We start from the raw sequence: 22,704 nt of genomic DNA, 5'->3' as shown, positions 1-22,704 counted from the left end.
CATCACTGAGCGAACACGTACAGTGTACATCAAAAAGTCTGTGCCTAAATGGAATTTTTGTGCAAAATTTTTTGAAATCCATATAACGCTCTTCCATAATTGCATTTTTCTTGAACGTTTTGAAGTATTAATGTTATGTAGAAAATTATTGTAGTTTGGTTACAACTGAAATGTAGAAATCATTTAGTGTCCTCATTAAGATGCAGAGTTTACCTTTCTCTTATCTTTGTACTTGAAGATGACACTACTACGCTAAAAGCACAAACCTGAATTGATTTTCATGCTTCATTTAGATGGCCTCTTTACCTAAAAAGACTCTTCTGGCTGATAGAAGGATGGAAGTGAGAAGCACTCTCAGGCCTGATGGACTTGGATCAAGCAGGAACATCCTTACAAACCGCTAGGAACAGCTGGCCTGGTGGATCCGGACACTTTATGGTAGTCACAAAACTGATGCTTTTATGATGGAGTTGGACACTTTGGGGAGGGAAGGAAATCATTGGTATGTATGTCTAATGATGAAGGTATTACAACAGTCCTTATTGTATAGAAAAATGATTGCATTTTTCAGAATTAATGAGCAAAATGCTTACCTTGTAAAAAGGCAAAATTGTTTTTGATGTCAGTCATGGAGAGATTAGTTCAACACAAGAGCAGTCAGCTATATGGACTTCATTTATACACAGCGAGAAAAGTGCCATTTCCTGTGGAACAAAGCCTAGAAACTTGCCAACTCCTGGTTATAAGATCAGGATCCTTAGTTCTTGGTCAGTGCAAGGAATCATGTTGGTGTGATTGCCTAACCCTCAGGTGACTGAAAAGCTTTATTTGCCTCTTTTATATATGGTGAATCCCAGTCAAATTTCAGCCCTCTTTGATTTGCTCTGATTACATCCCAAGGTTCTAAAGTTGAAGCATTTTTGTTGTGTTCAGTGCCTGAGGGAAGGAAAATGCAGTTACCCCAGCTGCTATCTGTACCTCAGAAGCTGACAGATGGCCCTCCTGAAACAAGAGGGCAGATAAGGGTTACAGCTGTTCACCTTTTCCAAGTTAAACAGATGGCTCATATTGGTAAGTCTGACAGCTGCCACCTACTTAATATCTACCTTTGGTATTTGCTGGACAGTAAATACCAACAGTGAGTGAAATGTGCCTCCAAAAGTGGCCGGAGCAGCTCTCCTACTAGAAATGTTTCAGTAATAAACAACTCAGGTGTGAGGGATCCTGATTAGCCCATGGTGTTGGGAATTATTTTCTTTCAAAGCATCATATTCTCAAGAGAGGGAGCACTTTGCACTGCATGGGGTACTTGTTGCAAGGGGACTGGGTTCTTGGAATCCCAAAGGGCAGAATTTGAGCAATTTTGGTCACTTGTCTTTGTTGTTACTGACAGTTTTGAGTCGAGCCTTGTCCTGTTAGTAAAAGGGCAAATGTGTAACTACCTCATGGTTCCTGTTGGTTTACAACATATTTGAAGGTAGTTGGATCAAGTCTGATCTCAAAATGTTAGCTAATAGGTGATTGCTGGATACTTTTTACAGCAAAGTTCTCTAAAGCCAGTGCTCCGAGAGGAAGTTCACTGGTAGAGTAGACTGAACATGTCGGCTGTTTGTAAACAGGGTGGTAAAATACCAGCCAGTGTGAGACAGCCCTCATCTCAGAGGCCTTTCCAGTGGCACCTGTTGTGCCTTCGGTCAGAGAATTATGTTCAACAAAGCACGCGTTCACAGAAACTGATGGACACTAACCACTTTCATATTAGAGCTATTTTGGTAACTTATTCCCAGAGTTGCATGTAGCCTTGAGGTAATAAAGTCACACTAAAATTGGGATTTACCCTCAACCTGTTATGCAGACACAAAATGATTCCAGCCCTGAAGAAAGTTGTTATATATAAATAGTACCAAGAAAATGCAAATGTCTTCTGATAAATTGAAATAAAGAATTTTAACTTAAACTGTTACATACATTTAGTTTCTCATTAACACAAATCAAACTATAAGGTATTTCCATTTCAGTTAGTGGAATCAATATAATCAACCTGGTATGCTAGATTTTTACATATTTGCCATATATGCTGACCTTCAACAGAAGTATAGTTTATAACATTTGTGTTAGTATGACAGGTAAATATCCTATAGACTTGAAGATTGGTTTGCAACTCTATAGAGTTTAACTTCCACCTAATACTTGCTATGTTTAGCATTGAAGTTACACATTCTGAATAATGATCCTGTTAAACTTGGGCTCCGTCATTTAGTGCAGCATGAAAACAGTGATCTCTTCCACCATGGGAGCTTCTTAGGAAAAGGCTTAGCCCTGACTTCTCACCTTGTGAGCGAATCAAGCCGAGAGATTTCTAGTCCCCAAAAAATAACCTACCTTTTAATTAAAAATAACAGGTTGAACTGCCAATACCTGGTACCCAGACAAAAAATAGGGTTTCCCTGTGGCACAGGGAGCTAGACCAGGAGGTGCAACCTGAGCTGCTCTTGCCCATCTGTACTCACATCACTGGAGCTTTTCCTGGGGGTCTAGTTTCACCTTCTGCTCCTCAGCTGGATTCCTCCCATCTCTGCCTCTAGAGAACCTGCTTTTATCATTTCACCAGGCAGCAGGCAGTAATGCCTGCCCCTGTGTAGTGAAGCCGAACCACATGATCCGTTCTTCTCCCTTAAATCTGCCAGACCGACAGATGAAATCCCCCGACCCGCAGACAGCCGGGACCAAGGCAGGGCCTGCTCCCCTCCTCTCACTGCCCCACTGACTCGGACCTGGTCTCCTCCCTGCTCTAATTCTGTTGGTGCAGCACGAAGTGACCAAATACAGGAAAGGGCCTCGTGGGCTGACATGAAACTAGTAGAGAGGCAGGAGGCCCATCGCCTGTTACAGCTGCTGCTGGAGAAGGCCAGGAGAGCTCAGGAAGCAGAGGAATCCTCACTCAGAAAGGATCAGATCTCTTAGCAGCGCAGGGGGAGGGCACCTTCACCACCACCTTCCCTCCTGGGCCCTTAGTCTTTTCCTATAGGCTAAGCTTTCTATTATACTTTGCTAAAATGGGCCACTGATTTTTTTAAAAGGTTTTAGAAGGAATTGCATACAGAGGTTGTACAAAGGGACATGGACTGAGCTAGGAGAGAAGCAAAGATGGGAACTTCAGGAAAGGACTTGAATGAGCAGAGTATGTTTCCTGTACTCCCGGGGCCATCATGTGGTTACCGTGTCCTAGTCCCAGAGCATCTAGGTGCTGGTATGTGTCCACTCCCAAGAGCCTCTGCCTCTACAAGGATCTCCCACAGCTCCACTGGATGCCATACCCACCCTGCAGGTTCCTCACTGGCTGGAAATGAGGGAATGGGTGTGGGCAAAGTGGAGTGAAGTCTTCAGTCTGAGCCCAGGTTGTAGACATGAAGTGCCCCAGAGAGCCGGGCTCCCAGAGAGCTTCTCCCAGCAGCAATGACAACTTGGTTCTGTAGGGGACACAATACAGAGCATTGATGGTTCAGTTGTGGCGTATGTCATGTCCTACAGTGCTCTGGAAATACAGAGGTGAGTGAGACACTGGCCAGATCCCAGACTTAAACGCCTCTTTCCCTTTGCTCAACACCACAGCTCAGGACATGCGTGCCAGTCCCTTCCCTTGCACAGGAAGGGAAAGCACACCACGCCTGCTTATCCTAGATCCCTGCTGATGGTGCAACATAAAGAACCTATCTGGAGGGGCTGGTGCTGCAGTGTAGCGGGTAAAGCCACCACCTACAGTGCCGGCATCCCATGTGGGCGCTGGTTCGAGTACCAGCTGCTCCACTTCCAATCCAGCTCTCTGCTATGGCCTGGGAAAGCAGAAGATGACCCAAGTCCTTGGGCCCCTGCACCTGTGTGGGAGACAAGGAAGAAGCTCCTGGTTTCTGGCTTCAAATCGGCATAGCTCCAGCCATTGTGGCCAGTTGAGGAGTGACCCAGCAGATCGAAGACCTCTCTCTACCTCTCCTTCTCTATGTAACTCTCAAATCTTTAAAAAAAAAAAAAAAAAAAAAAAAAAAAAAAAAAACACCACCACCACCACCTAATGTGGAGAAAGACCTCCCCAGGGGTGGCCGTTGGAGATGTGTTTCCACATCGCCCCTGCTCCTGGAAACATTTCAGGACTTTCAGAACTGCTCCAAAGCCTGCAAGTTTTTAAACATCCTCAGAGGTAGTAAAGTCTTCATACGTCACAGTTGGATTGGATATTCAGGAACTGCAAAAAGTTATTCTGAATGCAGGCTGGAAGGTGTGGGTGATCACACTGGCTTACAGTGTTTGGGCTCGAGCAGGCTGGGAAGGCTTGTCATTGATTCAACTCTGAATGCTACAGCTGTAATCCAGTAATTACATCAGTAATAACTGGAAATTACTGAGCCTCTGTCATGTATCAGATTCTTTGCTTGGTTTACTTTTTAATACCTCAGTGTCAGGGCCAGTGCTGTGGTGCAGCAGGTGAGGCTGCTGGCTTGAATAGATGAATTAAGTGTCCTTTCTGTACACCACTGCCAAATCATCTGTACCATTACTGTCTCCCAAGTTGTGTAAATATGGTGGTTTTATATGTGAATGTGCTCGATTATATCTTAATTTTTAGAAAATAAAAGTTTAAATACAGGTTTGATTTAAAGTATCCTTGTAAACAGACCTTTTGAGACTCCTCCCATAAGCTTAAAAAAAAATTTTTTTTTTTTGAGTAGCTAACTCTGAACTTCAGACTTAGTGTAAATGGGCCAACTTGAACTGCTATCCACTAGGGGGCAGTTTCACCACAGTTCTTGTAAGGAGCCCAGGTCCACAGCACCTACCCAAGGCACTTCTAGTAGGCTTCCCTGGGCCTTCTTGCCACAGTTAATACTTTATGGCCCGACTGCTCTTCAGCATTTAACCCTACACGTGTACTCACGTGTACGAATCCTGTTTTCAAGAGCAGGAACTTTGCTGCTTTGACATCTCTCACAGCCTACCACAGTTTTCTACAAGAGCTTATGCAATCAGTGGCTTAGATGTATACTCTGAACTAAAACTCTGGTCTTCTGTATCTATCAAAATATAATGTGTTACACCCTGTAACCTAGCAATCCTACTCCTAAGATTCTTATGCAGACATTTGCACTATACATAAAGGTCAGGTACATGAATGATCACCACAATATTGTCTGCAATAGTAAAAAAAAATTGAAAGTAGCCTATAATAATGTGAATGGAACAAATAAACATTGTATCCATACAGTAAATTCCTATGCAGCCATTAGATGTAGATAGCTCTACACGTCCTTGTCTGGGAAGACACAAAGTACATAAAAACGAACCACCAGCTACAAGTGTGTGTATCTAGAGTCAAAACACTGAAAATGAGGAGAACAGCGGAACAGTGGCAATGCCTGTCCTACAGGGCAGGGGCCAGCACGTGTTCTCTGAAACCTCAGCCAACATGCCGCGGGCTCTGGGGCAGCCACACTGCACAGGCAAGTGGATGTGGCCGTGTGCAGTGAAACTGTACACACACTGGAACTTAAACATCATGTAAGTTTCATGTCACACGTTATTCTGATCTGACCATAAAAACAAGCAGAATTAGACAAATCAAGAACAAAGATAAACAAAGAAATGCCCTCCTATGCTCACCTTTGCCCTTGACCTCACTGTGACCAGGGAGCTCCCGAACCTTGAACTTGCCTGTGAAACATAGGCCTCTGTTAGTGAACTTTTCAGGACAGCCGTATTCTATCAGTTTAAGATAAAACCTGATGCCAGTTTTCCTGTCTTCAGCCCTGCAGGAGATACTTACTTCAGGAGCAATCAGTACATACTGGGCCTGAAAGAAAGAACAAATGGATCACGACTCGTAACAGTGTTCCTACCGTTCCTGTGGGTTTGACTAATTCTGATTATACTGTTACACTCCACCTTTCTTCTGGATTAGCCATACAGATCTGCATGCCTTTGACCCCAGAAATTCTACTTATAGGAATAGAGCTCAGAAAAACCATAACTGTTACAAAAATTCACATATAAACATCTTAGTAGCAGTGAAAATTGGAAAGGACCAAATCAACTGTAGTTTAGCTGTAGGTAAAACACCAGACAGCCAGTAAATACTATATGGCATGAGAATGCCAGATAACGAAAATGCTCTTTATGTATCATTAGGTAAGAAACCAATTTACAGGGGCTGGCATTGTGAGTAAAGCCACTGTCTGCAACACCAGCATCCCATGTGGGCACCTCTGTCCTGTCTGCTCCACTCTGATCCAGTTCCCTGCTAGTGGCCTGGGAAAAGTAGTGGAGGATGGCCCAGATGCTTGGGCTCCCCCACACACATGGGAGACCTGGAAGAAGCTCCTGGCTTTGAATTGGCCCAGTCCTGGCCACTGCAGCCATCTGGGAAATGGACCATCAGATGGAAGATCTCTCACTCAAAGTCAGTTTGCAGAATTGTATGTGAAACATCACAAATTCACACAAAGTGTGATTAGAATGAATCTTTGTTCAAATCCCTGTTCTGCCATTTCCTAACCTTCCTCTGCAGTCTTAGCTTTCTGTAAATGAGCAACTCACTTCCTGGCTTTGATGTGGACTGAATTATAGACAGTGCTTAGCATGCCCATAGTGAATGCACAAGTAGGAGCAATCAGATTAGGAAAAATATTGGGGCTGGTGCTGTGGCACAGTGGGTTAATGCCCTGGCCTGAAGTGCTGGCATCCCATTTGGGTGCCAGTTCAAGACCTGGCTGCTCTACTTCCATTCCAGCTCTCTGCTGTGGCCTGGGAAAGCAGAAGATGGCCCAAGTCCTTGGGCCCCTGCATCTGTGTGGGAGACCCAGAAGAAGCTCCTGGCCCCTGGCTTCAGATTGGCACAGCTCTGGCTGTTTCAGCCAATTGAGGAGTGAGCCATCGGGATGGGAGACCTCTCTTTCTCTCTCTGCCTCTCCTCTCTGTGTAACTCTTTCAAATAAATAGTAGGACACACTCCAAAGGTTAATAGGCAATAGGAAAGTGGAATTCTCAGTAGGTGATTTTTAATTTTCACATTCTGCTTCCTAAAATTTTCACAAGTAAACTTTCATTACTTTTGTGATTTTTAAAACTTACAAAATAGGCCGGCGCCGCAGCTCACTAGGCTAATCCTCCGCCTTGCGGCGCCGGCACACCAGGTTCTAGTCCCGGTTGGGGCACCGATTCTGTCCCGGTTGCCCCTCTTCCAGGCCAGCTCTCTGCTGTGGCCAGGGAGTGCAGTGGAGGATGGCCCAGGTCCTTGGGCCCTGCACCCCATGGGAGACCAGGAGAAGCACCTGGCTCCTGCCATCAGATCAGCGCGGTGCGCCGGCCACAGCGCGCCAGCCGCGGCGGCCATTGGAGGGTGAACCAACGGCAAAAAGGAAGACCTTTCTCTCTGTCTCTCTCTCACTGTCCACTCTGCCTGTCAAAAAATTTTTTAAAAATTAAAAAAAAAATAAAACTTACAAAATAAGGGCCAAAATGTTTTAGGTACAAGAAAGGCAACTTAAGGAAACTTGAGAAAAGGAATAAGCAATGAACAAGAAACTGAAGAGTGCCCTGGCCTGGCCTGTTTTCTTCTGCATGGGTGTCTAACCAAGCAGCAGCAAAGCAATTCCCAACCCAGGACATCAGCTGCAGGCAGGTTAGGTCACTAAACTATGGGCAAGTGATTGTGTCCTGACCCCAGGACCTCAGTTTGAGTTATGGGGGACCCGAGTTAGCCAGGCACCAAACGGGCATCCTTTCCCAACGTGACATAGAAAGTGCAGGGAGCACTGTACCTTTTCCTCTGGGCATGGCGTGAACCACGATTTGCATTTGCCTGTCATGTCACCCATGGTGGTCCGTTTGCCATTGTATATGTACACCCGGCCATCTTCCCCGCCGAGTAGGCCCGAGGTCATGTCTGTTATCCTCAGCGGGGCTGCCATGATGATTTCATCTGTAAACAGGAAAAGCTGGGAGAAGGAAGTGGCCCATTCCCTTTCCTTGTTCCTACCAAATCCTAACCCAGCCACCAGCAGTTAGCTCAGACTTCACTCTGACCAAGTCAGAGGCGCTCATTTCCTCCTTTGTTGTTCATAACAATTAACACAGCAACTCTTCAGAGAGTGCAGCTCATTCTCATCTATCTGGCTCTGGGCCTATCTGACTCAGTCTATCTCAGGCCCTTGGGCCGCTGGCCATCAATTAGAAGGGTAGGGCCTGGTGTGTCCAGTGAAGGGACTGGTCCATTGAGCAAGGGACTCCACTCTTGGCAAAAAGCAAGGTTCCTGTCTTACCTAAGCCATCGTTATCCAGGTCACTCAAGTGCAGAACTCCACCAAACCGAGAGAAGCGCCGGTCCCCGCTGAAGGAACTGAGCAGAGAAGGCTGCGCATCAGGCTCCAGCTTGTACATCCGAGTGGTCCCGCCCTGGTGCAAGGTCATGGTCAGGAATGCCACCTTGGACACATCATCTGAAACAAACCACAGTCCCTGCTGGCATCACCAGAATGACAGCGAGATGCAGAACACGGAGTCCCATCCTTGCTTTGCTCATGCACCACAGCTCGGGACCCCCGGTGAACGCTGGCCCTTAGGCAGAGTCCTTGGGCTCTGAGATGCAAACACCAGAAGCGAGTGACTTCCCATCCAACAGGTGTTCATTGCCCCACTCTCATCCTCCATTGCATTTCCACACACCCTTCTGTTGTTGTTAGACAAACTGCCTTTGTCACTCTCCTGACAAATCCAGGCCTTCAGGGCAAGAATGAGAAAACTTGGACCACATTCTCTCATCCGGCCCACTCGGCTGTTCAAAAGCACACATTCTGATGGGTACAAAGCATAGGCAGGAGGCACAAATGTGGGTGTTGTAACTGCACAGCAGGCTGACACCAGCGACCCACAACGTGCTGTATTCCACAGCAGCTGGAGTGCTCTGACCACAAAGCAATGGTAACCATTCAAGGTGACGAGGATGCCGGTGACAGTGTACACACACATCAGACCATCACATGGTACCCTGTAAATAGACAGTGCTGTCAGTAAAATCTTAAGAAGCACCTACTTCGACGCTCATCCTAAATGACGGAGGACTCGACTTCTGAAACACTAAGATGCACAGTGCAAGGAACAGCTGTAACCATCACACCCAAACCTCCAGTATGCATCGCCTTGTAGAAAGGACCTAAGTCCATCAGTGAGTAATTTCATCAGAATGCTTTTTTAAATTCTCAGGATTTAAAACAGGAATTCAGGTATTTTAGGATTTCAGCCATTCCAAATATCCACCTTAATGATGCAAATTAAACAATGTATGGATTCCTGTACATATTTTAACAGTTAAGGAGAAACAAAGCCAAGGCAGTGGCTTGGCATTGCTGTGTCTCTTGAGTAATAACAGTAGCTCAGAAGACCTCTGGCGGTTAAAAGGCGTTTCAAAGTGAGGCTGTGAAGTCCCATAGCCCAGGCTGCCACTGCAACCTAGAGTCTCTTCCACACCCACTGCTTCACAGCTGGGGCCATTATTTTTAGACCTCAAGCTAGTTCTGCATTTCTGTGCAAACACTAACCACTGGGGGTTTCTCAGAGTTGGGGGCCGGGGGCTGAGTAAACCCACGAGCAGGGGCTTTTCATTGTTTCTAAAGTCTGACTTTTCTTCCAGCGGCAGCAGAAAATACACAGCTATTGCAAAACCCAGACGCATCTTGCCCAACTGGCCCGATTCCCCCAGCCGCAGGAAAGCAAATCACCTCGCTATCATGAGAGGTCATGCCTGGGACTAAGATAGCAAACGACCGCTCGCCACATGGCCTTCCAGGTCCCAGCGCAGCAGTCAGAACTAAATGCACGAATGCCAAGACCTTTTACACATGGTCCTTGTTAGAGGCATGGGGAGTACTCTAAGCAAAGAGAATATTTACATGTATTTCCCTCTGGAGAGCGAGACAGACAACCATATACGTCATGACCAAAACGGAGATCTTCTCAGAGAATAACATTGTATAATCTGCTTCTTTCCACTTCTAGGCCATTTCTAAACTTTTTGCTATTATTCAAAACGTCAGCTGATTAGACATGAGTGATTGGGGAGGGGCCGCCAGACCCTCCTCCGGAGGTAGAACCATGACCCTGCTCACGCCACCAGGACCCACCCTCGACGACCCACTTTACAGAGATGGTGACACACGCACAGTGACACCGCTTCATTATACAATCATTATAATGTCATGAGCATGGCAGTTTTGTCTTCCCGTCACCCTTGCCCCACCATGGGCATTCCTAATGCATGCTGGGAAGCCACATGCAGAGAGAGCCCCAGGTCAGCAATTCTCAGATGTCAATCAGAAATGACAGCCGTGAGCATCACAGCCATGTAACCAGTCAACACCCCTCGCACTTCCGGGACAAAGCCTGAAACCAGGGAAATAGAGGGCCACATCCCTCTCAACTGGCCCCCTCCTGCCTTGGAGAGTCCTTTACTAAACTTTGCCTTAATTCCTACGTCCATCCCTCTGAACTGTACCTCGGCTTCATCAGCACAAAAGAATCAAGGCAAGCTGGCCACTGCTAGAGACAAAGATACTGTGACAAATGCTCCTCTCCGTAGCTCTGTATTACGTGACAACATGGTCCACACAGAATCCAAAGGAGGGAGCGTCTGCCAGGCTCTCATCATTTCCTAAGTCTCTCAGTCACTATTGTCCCCAGCCATGTCCGAGTGCCTGCCTCCCCTCAACCTTACTTTTTTTTTTTTTTTTGGACAGGCAGAGTGGACAGTGAGAGAGAGACAGAGAGAAAGGTCTTCCTTTTGTTGGTTCACCCTCCAATGGCCACCGCGGCTGGAGCGCTGCTGTCGGCGCACCGCGCTGATCCAATGGCAGGAGCCAGGTGCTTCTCCTGGTCTCCCATGGGGTGCAGGGCCCAAGCACTTGGGCCATCCTCCACTGCACTCCCTGGCCACAGCAGAGAGCTGGCCTGGAAGAGGGGCAACCGGGACAGAATCCGGTGCCCCGACCGGGACTAGAACCCGGTGTGCCGGTGCCGCAAGGCGGAGGATTAGCCTAGTGAGCCGCGGCGCCGGCCTCCTCAACCTTACCTTTACCACACACTGTCATCTGAATGTTTTTTGTTTGTTTGTTTGTGACAGGCAGAGTTAGAGAGAAAGGTCTTCCTTTTCTGCTCGTTTACCCCCCTAAATGGCCACTACTGCCAGAGTGCTGTGCCAATCTGAAGCCAGGAGCCAGGTGCTTCTCCTGGTCTCCCATGCGGGTACAGGGCCCAAGCACTTGGGCCATCCTCCACTGCACTCCCTGGCCACAGCAGAGAGCTGGCCTGGAAGAGAGCAACCGGGACAGAACCGGCGCCCCAACCGGAACTAGAACCTAGAGTGCCGGCACCGCAGGCAGAGGATTAGCCTTGTGTGCCACGGCACTGGTGTCCAATGTTGGCAACAGTGGGTGTTCAGGAATGTGTGTTAAAACCCAGTAACCAGGGGCTGCCCTGCTGGTGCTGGCAGCAGTGCCGGCATCCCTTATGGGCGCAGGGTCAAGTCCTGGCTGCTCTACTCTGGTCCAGCTCTCTGCTCTGGACTGGGAAAGCAGTAGAAGATGGCCCAAGTCCTTGGGCCCTTGCACCTACATAGGAAGAAGCTCCTGGCTCCTGCGTTGGCTCAGCTCCGGCTGTTGAGGTCACTTGGGGGGTGAACCAGCAGAAGGAAGAACTCTCTTGTAGATCTCTGTCCCTCTAACTCTTTCAAACAATTTTTTTTTCAAAAAATAAGTATTTAGGGGCCGGTGCTATGGCGTAGTGGGTAAAGCCACTGCCTGCAGTGCCAGCATCCCATATGGGCGCTGGTTCAAGTTCCGGCTGCTCTACTTCCAATCCCGCTCTGTGCTGTAGCCTGGAAAAGCAGTGGAAGATGGCCCAAGTCCTTGGTCCCCTGCACCCGCGTGGGAGACCCGGAGGAAACTCTTGGCTCCCAGATTTGGATCGGTGCACCTCCAGCCATTGCAGCTAACTGGGGAATGAACCAGTGGATGGAAGACTTCTCTTTCTCTCTTCCTCTCCTCTCTGTACCTCTTTCATATAAATAATAAAATAGATCTTAAAGTAGTATTTAACAAGAGTCCTGGGCCCCCTCAATTATGTGAGTGAAATTCAATTACAAATGGCGAAATGTGAACAGGACTGGTGGACACATTAATGGCACTAACCTGGTTGTGCCCACTTGTGTTTTGTAAGAGGTTATCGTGGGGGACAGCTGGGTTAAACTGAAATGGCACTGTTATTTTTTTTTAATTTTTTTTTTTTTTTATTTTTTGACAGGCAGAGTGGACAGTGAGAGAGAGAGAGACAGAGAGAAAGGTCTTCCTTTTGTTGGTTCACCCTCCAATGGCTGGCGCGCTGCGGCCAGCGCACCGCGCTGATCCCAAGGCAGGAGCCAGGTGCTTCTCCTGGTCTCCCATGGGGTGCAGGGCCCAAGCACTTGGGCCATAGCAGAGAGCTGGCCTGGAAGAGGGGAAACCGGGACTAGAACCCGGTGTGCCGGCGCCGCAAGGCGGAGGATTAGCCTGTTGAGCCACAGTGCCGGCTGCATAATTCACTTTTAAAATCTGGAAAGAAGTTGGTTTTTGATGTCTTTTTCTTTTTTGAAACTTTGTTGCCATAAAGTAAATATAATAATGGTTTAGTAAGGTATGTGCTTAGAGCAGACCTATTCCTGGTGAACCAACTTATCAAAGTTTATTCTAGCTCCAAGCCCAAAGGGATAGAGGCCGAGTTCCTTTTGAGTCATTTTCAACAAGTATTCCAACATGGGCACTATCATCTGTGTTCGGCAGATGACGACTTAAGTTATTCAATTTGCCATTAAGGAAACAAGGGAATATTTCAACCCAGCTCTGTCAGGTTCCAGGTGTCATAACATTGTCCCATATGACCGAAAGGAAGTATAGCGTACAGGGGATGACCTACCGTGAGTCGGGGCCCCGACTAGCAGCACCTGGGTCAAGGTCTCGTTTATCAGCACATGGCCACTCGACAGCGCAGTGCCCAGTTTCCCCATTGCCTGTGAAACGTGGCAGATCAGCACCATACACCTGAGAACCGTTCTCTGGAGTTTCTGCTCTTGGCGGGGACCGAGGGGCCGCCGTACCTTATCTCCAGAAATGGTAAACCCGCTTTGGTAGCTGGGTGGGAAATAGCCGTACACCTTGCCCAGGCTCTTATTCTCATCATGGCTGTGGACCAAGAACCTTGACCTAGAAGGAAGCACAGGGGACCGAGCTGGCCAGACATCCAGGCTGGAGGGAAAAATCAGATACACTCCCTACCCTCGCCCACCCACCCTCACCCGGGCCAGCCCAGGGCTGTCCATCCCAGGATAGTGGCTCTGGCCCCATGGGGTCTGTGGAAGGAAACCCCAGCAGTGAGGCCACACCCATCCACCCGCCTCCCAACAGCAAACACAAAATGGGGCTGACTCGTGTCCCCCACCCCCAGATCCCTGTGTCACAGGCTGAACCCCAGGTCCTCCGGATGTGAGCCTATCAGGGAAGGCGATTAGGTTAAGATGAGGTCCCTGGGCTGGGCCCTAACTCAATAGGACTGGGGCCCTCATACTAGGGGAAATCAGGACACAACCCTACAAGGACACAGGGAGAAGATGAAGCCTAGGATAGGGACCTTGGGAGAAGCCAGCCCTGTGGACACCCTAACATGGATTTGCCACAGCAGTGAGAAAATAAACGTTTACATTTCTGTGGTTCTGTAAGGCCACCCGAGCCGATTTACTAGACGTTAACACTTCTACGGAGACCTGCAACTTTGCCCGAGAGCCGTCACCTCCCCTCGAAGGACGATGCCATCTTCACCCCTTCCCCCACACCCCCACTCACTGGGCCCCACCACAGCGAGCCCCTGTCCCCCATCCTCGCTGGTCCCCGCCCGACACCAGCACCCACCGACTGGCGTTCTTCCAGGTGGGGCTCCCGACCAGCAGCAAGCTTCTGTTGTTCACCCTGGCACTGTGCAGGGAGTACCCAAACCAGCCGAAGTCCTCCTGCCCTGCCACCTTCCAGTCAGCGGCTTCCACGTCCAGGTCTCCTGGGAAAGACAGCCAGCCCCTTGGCTCTAAGTGAGAAGGCCAGCGGTGCCAACAGGGCTCCTCTTTTAGGCAAACAAGTAACGAGTTGGTTCCTGCTGGGCTCCTGCATGACTTCCCAGGACGCCAACATCAGAAATGAACACGTTTCTGGAGCTCGCTTCTGTGGGGTGGAGGATGCTGTTTGCAAAGACCCTGCTCTGGGGCACACCGGGGCCCCCTGGGCCTAAGGTCCCAAGTGCTTCTCTTGTGCATTGAGGGACCCTGAGATGACCTAGTGGTGCCCTCTGCATCGGGCCACTTTTTGCACCCTGTGGTTCTATCCACGTCACTTGTCAGAGTACCTGAGCGAGGAAGCGATGGTTAGGAAAGTTTGGTGAAATGATACAGAATGTGGAAGAGAGACAAAGCCACACACAAGAGGAGCTGTCACAGACACAGAGCAGAGCTAGTTTCCACCCATCCCTCCACCCCCACCCCACCCCGAGTCACTACCTTTGTCACTCTGGCTGGGGCCAGAATAGAACGCAGCCACAATCCCCTTCTGCTTCCCTCCAGCCGGTGCAAAAGGAGAGCCAATCACGAGGTCAGGGGCACCGTCTCCATTCATGTCTGCAGCCAGGAGTGTCCAACCCAAGTTACAGTAGACGTCCTTTAGAGGAAGCCAGGAAAGCACGCGTCACCCAGCCCCAGAGGCAACTGGGACACACCTAGCTCTATATTTTTTTAAAGAATTTTTTGAAGTTTATTTATTGAAGAAATAGACAAAGCTCCCACCCACTGGTTCACTACTCAAACACCCACAGTGACTGGCTGGGGCAGAAGCAGAAGCCAGGAATTCAATCCAAGTCTCCCACATGAGTGGCAGGAACCCGGTGACGTAAGCCATCACCTGCTGCCTCCCAGGGTCCTTGTTGGCAGGAAGCTGGAGCTGGAGCTCGAACCCAGGCACTCCACTGTGGGATGCCGTTTGTCTTAACTACACTCTCAACACCTGCTCAGCAAGGTCTAAGATCTGTGTCTGACCAAGCAGTAGACCTACCTGGCAAGAGATGGTGATGTTAGGGGAGGAAGCCATCCTTCCATGTTTGGAACCAAAGTAGACGTACACTGCACCCTGGACAGGGAAATCATCAGGCTCAGGAGGTGACTCAGAAACCCCGATTAAGGGCAAGGCACAGAGACCGACCAGCAAATAACCATCCCCTTCCCCTGCAGTCAGGAGCACAGATGGACAGACACCCATCCTACGCATTGCTGCGGGCTGAAGTCCAGTTTTTAAAAATCCCGTCACTTCCGTGTTTGCCTCCCTCATGTGTTTCTCAGGAGCTGCCACAGTGGACACGCGGTGCCTCTGCAGGAAGCCTCACTCCACCCCTGCCCACTGCCAGGCCCAGCTGAGTTTCCATCTCTCCCACGAAGCCTTCCCCACCCAGCCCGTTGTACCTCTGATCTCAAATACACCAGTCTGTCCCCTTCACCTGCCTGGGGACATGCACCATGCTACTGCTCTGTGCTATTGGTCAGTTCCCCTCCCATCCCCCACTCCCACTTCCTGTAGCCTTACTCTGTAGGTGAGCCGCTCAGAGCCCACGGAGGGTGCACCCACAGCCAGGTCAAGCGCCCCGTCCTTGTTAAAGTCTAACACGGCCAAGGCTGAGCCAAACCGACCTGCAGGCTGAAGAGACACAGGTTATCTTGCGGGGGACAGAGCCCCAGCCTTGGGAAGAACACTCCAGGCTCCCTGGGATGGACAGGGTTAGGGGCCTGCCCATCACCCAGGACCACAGCAGCCTGGAGCCTGCAACGCCTCGGCTGGGGCTCCTGCCCCAGGGGTGTTCCAGGCATGCAGGCCACCCAGGAAGTACCGAGCCAGTCCTTTTTGAGTTTCAGGTTGAGAGAATATGGTCCTGTGCACACCCACCCCTACGGACCTCACCACACTCATCTTCAAAAGTATCTAAAACAGACACCATGAGGCCCCAGCAACATCTGCGGAGCGCTCAGGATGTGCCAGGGCCATGCTGGCCACTGCCAGTGACCATCACGGAATACCACGACATAAACTTTAAAATTCAGTCTCCCAGCTGCACTAGGTACCACTTCAGATACTCAGAAGCCTGCTCTTGGGACTCCCGCTCCGGCCAGCAACCCCAAGGATGCACTGGGAGGCATTGTTCCGGCCACTTCCCATGGACTAGGCCAGCTGCTTGCTGCCCCACTGTCATAGTTTACAGATGGGAAACTTGCTCTGTGCAGGGATGGTTTTATCCCCGGGTAGGTTTTCCAGCTCTCTCTTCTCACACTGTCCAGGATCAGCCTATGCCTCGGAGTAATTCGCTAGGTTCTGCAGTTCTACTGGGACATTCCTAACAGACTCACAGGGTGATGCATGCCACATACCACACACGCCTGGTGCCCACGTCTATGACCTCTTGGCCAATCTCTCCACCCCGTGTGCAGTGGCATCTCCGAGCACTGCCCCTTGCACAAGACAGGAACTTGATAAACAAGACCTGATTGCCCCAGGGACTCCAGGCACACTGTGGCATGGTAGAGGCCCACGGCCAGGCCTGCTCCAAGGACAAGTTCTTTCAAAACCACAGCTGTGCCATCGTCCTGCCACTCAGCCAGGCACTCCCAGAGTGCAGGATTCCCAAGCAGACACTCCTTGAGGGAGCTCACAGCCCAGGGCTGGAACAAAGGGCGCCCCTCTCATCCACACCTGAACCCGGCCATCTTCCAGGCCACTGGAGGAGGAGGGCCCAGAGCCACCTCCCTCCTTGCCCAAGGTTAGCATCCTCAGGAAGCAGCTGCCTCTCACATTCCCATCTGAGCGAATCCTGAGGACTAGATCCACCCAATGGTTCGGTATGAACAGCTTTGTGGAGACCAAGAAGAGGAAAGGGTGTATGGAATGCTCTAGAAAAAGGGACAGCCCCTGAGACTGGGGGACCCCACAATGATGGTCACTCCCCATTTACACAGCCTATGCTAGAATATGCAACACTGTACTTGTTTTGAAAAGATGTTATCCTTTGCTATAGCATTAACTTCACAGCGAAAGCTCAAGTGGCTTGCGTGAGACAAGAACCACAATCTAAACCCAGTCCGGGGTTCCTTCTAGGGGTGGCTCACACCCACACCGTGCAGTGTCTGACAAGTGTCACCACAAGAACCCCATGCTCACAGCCCTTCCCTGCTGTTCTTAAGGACCATTGCCTCTGATGTCTGGAAAGCCTTCTGGGACCCTAATATTCCCAATAGGAATCAGTGCTCCGGTCCCACAAGGAATGCTTGTACAGTCACTGTGGATTTCCCCGGTGATGCATAGCCACTTAAAACGAAGGAATGAAATCTGCACAAAGTCTGCAGCTGCATTACTAGTGAAAAAAACTGGTATCTTCCCCCACTTTGGACAAGTATACCATAATTCTCTAAGATATTAACGTAGGGACAACTAGGTGACGGGTACTGAGAACTCTTTGTGCTTCCTTTACAAGTTTTCTGTGAATCCAAGATGTTTACAAAGCAAGAATAAGAGGTCTTGTATTATCAAGAAATCACAACCCAACTGACTACTCGACGCAGTCCTCAACAGCACGTTTGTCTATGGAAGACCTCAGACTGAACACGCAGTTAGTGGTGGGACGAAGTCAATGACATGAGGATTTTTCAAATGAACAGTGCACACCCATGTGGGCTACCAGCTGTTAGCTACTGTGACTGTTCCTATTGCTGGCGCCTGTTCAGCCTGGAGAATCTGCCAAGACATGTGGGCAGGGGCTTCCTGAGCCCCAGCAGAGAGAATACGAGAGGCTGTCTCACCTGGGAGCCCTCCAGGGTCACGTGGGCATCCTTGTCCAGGTCCAGGTCAATGGGGGGCAGGCCCAGGTCGGTGCCATAGAGGAGGTACACACGCCCAATCTGGATGTGGCCAGTGTGGCTGTAGCCTGGGGCACCCACCGCGAGGTCACCGTATCCATCCTGGTTGAGGTCAGCAGAGACCATTGTCCTTGGGGGAGAGGAGAGAACCCACTCCAGCAGCCAGTGAGCACTATGAGCTATACTTCTTGCTTTTTTCCTTTCTAGAATCCAGAGTCTTCACCACCTCTCACTTTACCACCACTGACTGTTCCCTCTGAGCCTGTATTGTTTGTGCGGTTCATGGCCTCACTCTCCGAGGGGAAGACAAAACAAAAATGGGTGAATCAAGGCCCGTGGGCATTCCTGTGCCACAGAACAAGAGCAGCTGAGAAGTGGTCTCACAGGGCATGAAGTACTCCATGCGACTCCCAGTGCAGCCGAAGCACAACCCAGGCCGTGCCTCAGGACAGACAGGATAACTGCGCCCAGCCAAGGCCTCCAGGAGAGGGCACGGGCTACTTTCTGATCTGCTCAAACCATTTCAATTTGCTACCCATCAGAGACCGCTCGTGTCACATACCCTGTTTATTCCTACCATCGCACAGAGGTGCCTTGTTTTGGACCAAGTCAAGCGTCCAACATATTTAGCGAGTGTCCCCTAAATGAGGGCCCATGACCCACCCGTTACAAATCTGGGTAAACACGGTCCACGGTTCACATGCCACTACTGGGGCTGGCATGGCCCAAAGACATCTGTTTATTCTAGTGCATCCAGCCGCACCAGGAACATATTCAGGAGACAGCGAAAGGGAGGTGTGGTTTCTAAAAGCTGGGGTGCCGGGAAGGTGGGGCAGACCCCCCAACAGAGCAGCAGCTGCTCTCTGCACCCCTGAGGCTTGGCGCCAGGTGGCAGAGGCCCTGGCAGGCTGTCCTGGTACAGCTGCCAGCCCAGGAAGGCAGTCAAGAGGAGCTGCCAGTCCCAAGGGAGTGAATGGTGCGGAGGGAACATTTGCCTCCCGCAGCCTGGGCTGGAGCTGAATGCATGAGTGGCTTAAAAAGGAAAGATTCGGTCAGCTGTTTGCTGGGAGGAAATGGGATTCAAGAAGCCTGGTTTCAGCAAAAATCCCCCGAAAACAGTCACTTGCACATCTTTGGGCTCGAACGTTCTATTTGTAAAGTTATCCTGGGGTAGCATGGCTTTTACCATGGGGTACCAGCTTTTACCATGTCAAGTTACAATATCCAAACCACTAAAGTAACTATCTGATTAAATTTTTCTAAGGTCATTAAACTGAAAAAAAAAAAAAAAAAAAAAAAAAAAACCACAAACCACTGTGGCAATAGAGTTCCAAGTACATTTGAGCTTTACAAATATCCTATAAGGCTTTCCTGCTGTCCAAGTGAAATCTTGCCTGTGAAGCATATTTGACCAACTTTAAGGAGATCCTTTCACCCGTATAATAACTTGCCACTAATGCTTCTGTTGATGGTGAACTGACTGGGAAATCGGGTGCTGATAGGCACTGTTTAAAATATGCTGAATGAAGGGCCGGCACTGTGGCGCAGCGGGTAAAGCTGCCACCTGCAGTGCCAGCATCCCATATGGGCACTGGTTCAAGTCCTGGCTGCTCCACTTCCAATCCGGCTCTCTGCTATGGCCTGGGAAAGCAGTAGAAGATGGCCCAAGTCTTCCGACCCCTGCATCCACATGGGAGAGCTGGAGGAAGCTCCTGGCTTTGGATCAGCTCAGATCTGGCTTTTGCAGCCAATTGGGGGAGTGAACCAGTGGATGGAAGTCTCTGTGCCTCTCCTTCTATCTGTAACTCTGACTTTCAAACAAATAAATATGCTGAATGACTGAATGAGAGTAACACACATAGACACAACAACAAGTGAGACACACTCACACATACCAACCCAGCCTCGCATAGGGCAGTGACAGGTAGTAAGATGCTAAGGGGCTGGTGATGTGCTTCAGCGGCTCCTGAGAGCTGCCCGTCAACATGGTCCGAATGTTCTCCTCCAAAGCTTGGTATGCGAATGATAAGGAATCCTGAAAAAGGAGATTCATTTCAACAGGAAAACCACAGGCCATTATCCCTGATGAGCAGAGATGTAAAAATCCCCAAGCAGAATTCAACAGCACATCAAAAGGCCAAGCAGCACCCCAAGAGGGATGCACCCCAGGGAGTCAAGAATGGCTCAGTAGGGGCCAGCACTGTGGCAGATCTGGTAAAGCTGCTGCCTGTGGCGCCAGCATCCCATATAGGCGCTGGTTCCAGTCCTGGCTGCTCCATTTCTGATCCAGCTCTCTGCTAATGTGTCTGAGAAAAGCAGCGGAGGATGGCCCAAGTGCTTGGGCCCCTGCACCCACATGGAAGACCAGGCTGGCTTCGGGTTTCAGCCTGGCCCAGCTCTGGTTGATGAGGCCAATGGGAACGTGAACCAACAGATGGAAGATCTCTCTTGTCTCTCCCTGTCTCACTGTAACTCTTTCAAATAAAATAAGTGGTAGTGAAATGGAGCTTCTTATCTGTGGCTCCATCTTAGGCTCTAGCCCCTGCCGCCACCTTGCACAGTAAGCTTCAGTCCTAAGGCCCAGCCTGGCTGCCTAGGAGTCAGGTGACCAAATGGTCCAATCACAAGTGTCAGCTCCACCCCCACCCTAACAGGATTCGCTGCTTCTACTTCCCTATCCCCTGCAAGACTAACAGGGCGTGCTCTCATGCCCTCTCCCTCTGGCCTGTCCAGTTTCCCCCACCCAGTGAGAAGCCTTTCCCTTAACTCCGTGTTGGGTGTGTTTTTTGGTGACCTTTCAAAATAAATCTTTTTAAAAACTGCTTTAGAGAGTTAGCTGGGTCTTACTTCAAACCTCCTAGGTTAGGATGGGCTGTACCGATTTGCAGAACCTAATCAAGCAAAACTATTTGTACAGACTGAACTTTTAGAAAAGACAATGCTGTTCGTTCAATTTGTGACAATCATTGTACTCGTGTATATAAACCTTTTATTTTTCCAAACAAATGAGCTAGAAAACACTAGGTTGTCAAAAATGCCCACCAGCCGGTGCCGCGGCTCACTAGGCTAATCCTCCGCCTGCGGTGCTGGCACACCGGGTTCTAGTCCCGGTCGGGGCACCAGATTCTGTCCCGGTTGCCCCTCTTCCAGGCCAGCTCTCTGTTGTGGCCCGGGAGTGCAGTGGAGGATGGCCCAAGTGCTTGGGCCCTGCACCCGCATGGGACACCAGGAGAAGCACCTGGCTCCTGGCTTCGGATCAGCACGATGCACTGGCCGCAGCGTACCAGCTGCAGCAACTGTTGGGGGGTGAACCAACAGAAAAAGACAACTTTCTCTCTGACTGTCTACTCTGCCTGTCAAAAAAAAAAAAAAAAAAGCCCTCCAAACCACACCAAGCTGCTTCAAGCCTCCAAAAGCCAGGCGGGCATGAGAAATCACCTGCAGGATGCTGGGAGCTGTACGCTGAAGAATGTGGGTGACAACCAGCCCTCCCCCTCTCCCCGGGATGCTCAATGTCCTTAACGTGCGTGACAACCAGCCCTCCCCCTCTCCCCGGGATGCTCAATGTCCTTAACGTGCTTACTGCAGAGACACATGTGCAGGCTGGAGTGACCCTAAGCAGGCTGGCAGCACTGAATCCACCCAAGTCTCAGGGATGCAACTCTACATCTACCCAAGGGTGACCCAAGACCATACAACTTCCCAGGCCTGCCCCAAAGCAGGGTGGATCAGCTCAGAGCCACGAGGTGGCTGGGTGAGCCCAGGCCAGGGGGTAGCACAGGACCCGAGACTGTTGCTCCTCCCCCACTACTGCTACAGGCAGGCTGCAAACAGATTGTACAGCCCAGAGCTTAGTTCTAGCTCGCTCACTGACCCAGATACCAAGGCAGGTATTGAGAATATGAGGTCCCTCCCTACAGAACTCAATCTTTCATAAAGGAGACAAATCTAAATATAGTAAGACACCAGCAGGTGCTTTGATGGAGGTTTCCAGGTCAAGGATCAGCAACGTAATTTGGGGATCCCAGTACAAGACATAAATAAAGAGCCCTCTGCTCCAATGGTAAGGATTTTAAGCCAGTGATGACAGAGCATTAAACCAAGTGCGGGGCCCCTGAAGCTGGTCCTGCGTAGACTCTTGTGCACCCTTACAGATGTCACCACTGTGTGATCTGAACCCTTCTGATTTTAAGAGCCTGACTTAACCCAGTGCCCATTTACCCTTCCCAAGTTGTTCTTGGTTCCATAGATCCCCAGTCTTGTGTTCCAAGCCAACAAAACTACTCAAACATCCTGAAACTTTCCCAACTCACTACCAGAAATGCATTCCCTCACTGATCGAATGCTATCTACTGCTCTTGGTCAAACTCAAACACCACCTCCTTCACAAAGCCCACTCTGATAGTCTCCAAGGCAAAAAGGTTCTCCTTATCCATTCCACCATCGTATTTATTAGACTCTACCCACACAATGGTTATTTCTGTATTTGTCATCCCCTACTTAAGTGTTCTAAAGGTTGGGGTCCATTTCTCTTTCGCTTTATATCCCCCAGTGCACTGTCTTCACTCCAGATGATCCCAGGGATAAATTTTGCTTGCAGTGGCATCCCTTAGCCCGGGGCTATATACAGTGAACCTTCAATGGTGCTGACACTACTTGAGGCAAGGCCAAAGTAGGGCTGGCTCAGTGCCCAGAGCCACCCA

At 49.8% G+C, this 22,704-nt stretch overlaps 2 protein-coding genes across 8 annotated transcripts in view; one reads left to right on the top strand and one right to left on the bottom strand.

Annotated features, from left to right (window-relative positions):
• The window catches only part of MRS2 (magnesium transporter MRS2), a 35,705-nt gene extending 32,764 nt beyond the window's left edge, over positions 1-2,941 (top strand). For both annotated transcript variants that reach the window (XM_062185289.1, XM_062185286.1), the window contains one exon: positions 294-2,941. In XM_062185289.1, coding sequence (XP_062041273.1) covers positions 294-404 — 111 coding nt within the window. In that variant the 3' untranslated portion in view covers positions 405-2,941. The remainder of the gene's footprint in view (positions 1-293) is intronic.
• Position 2,942: 1 nt separating this feature from the next.
• Positions 2,943-22,704, bottom strand: part of GPLD1 (glycosylphosphatidylinositol specific phospholipase D1) — a 62,437-nt gene continuing 42,675 nt past the window's right edge. For 5 of the 6 annotated variants that reach the window (XM_062185270.1, XM_062185278.1, XM_062185274.1 and 2 more), the window contains exons 15-27: positions 19,897-20,036; positions 17,945-18,131; positions 15,684-15,794; positions 15,159-15,233; positions 14,612-14,768; positions 13,977-14,118; positions 13,169-13,274; positions 12,988-13,081; positions 8,310-8,486; positions 7,809-7,969; positions 5,816-5,842; positions 5,653-5,703; positions 2,943-3,470 (exon numbers count right to left, since the gene is read on the bottom strand). In XM_062185270.1, the coding sequence (XP_062041254.1) occupies positions 3,384-3,470; positions 5,653-5,703; positions 5,816-5,842; positions 7,809-7,969; positions 8,310-8,486; positions 12,988-13,081; positions 13,169-13,274; positions 13,977-14,118; positions 14,612-14,768; positions 15,159-15,233; positions 15,684-15,794; positions 17,945-18,131; positions 19,897-20,036 (1,515 nt within the window). In that variant the 3' untranslated portion in view covers positions 2,943-3,383. The remainder of the gene's footprint in view (positions 3,471-5,652; positions 5,704-5,815; positions 5,843-7,808; positions 7,970-8,309; positions 8,487-12,987; positions 13,082-13,168; positions 13,275-13,976; positions 14,119-14,611; positions 14,769-15,158; positions 15,234-15,683; positions 15,795-17,944; positions 18,132-19,896; positions 20,037-22,704) is intronic. The other variant, XM_062185282.1, reaches the window with a different exon arrangement.

The sequence above is a fragment of the Lepus europaeus genome, chromosome 3, assembly GCF_033115175.1.
Source record: "Lepus europaeus isolate LE1 chromosome 3, mLepTim1.pri, whole genome shotgun sequence".
Taxonomy (NCBI): domain Eukaryota; kingdom Metazoa; phylum Chordata; class Mammalia; order Lagomorpha; family Leporidae; genus Lepus; species Lepus europaeus.
This window is presented reverse-complemented; position numbering and strand designations above follow the sequence as displayed.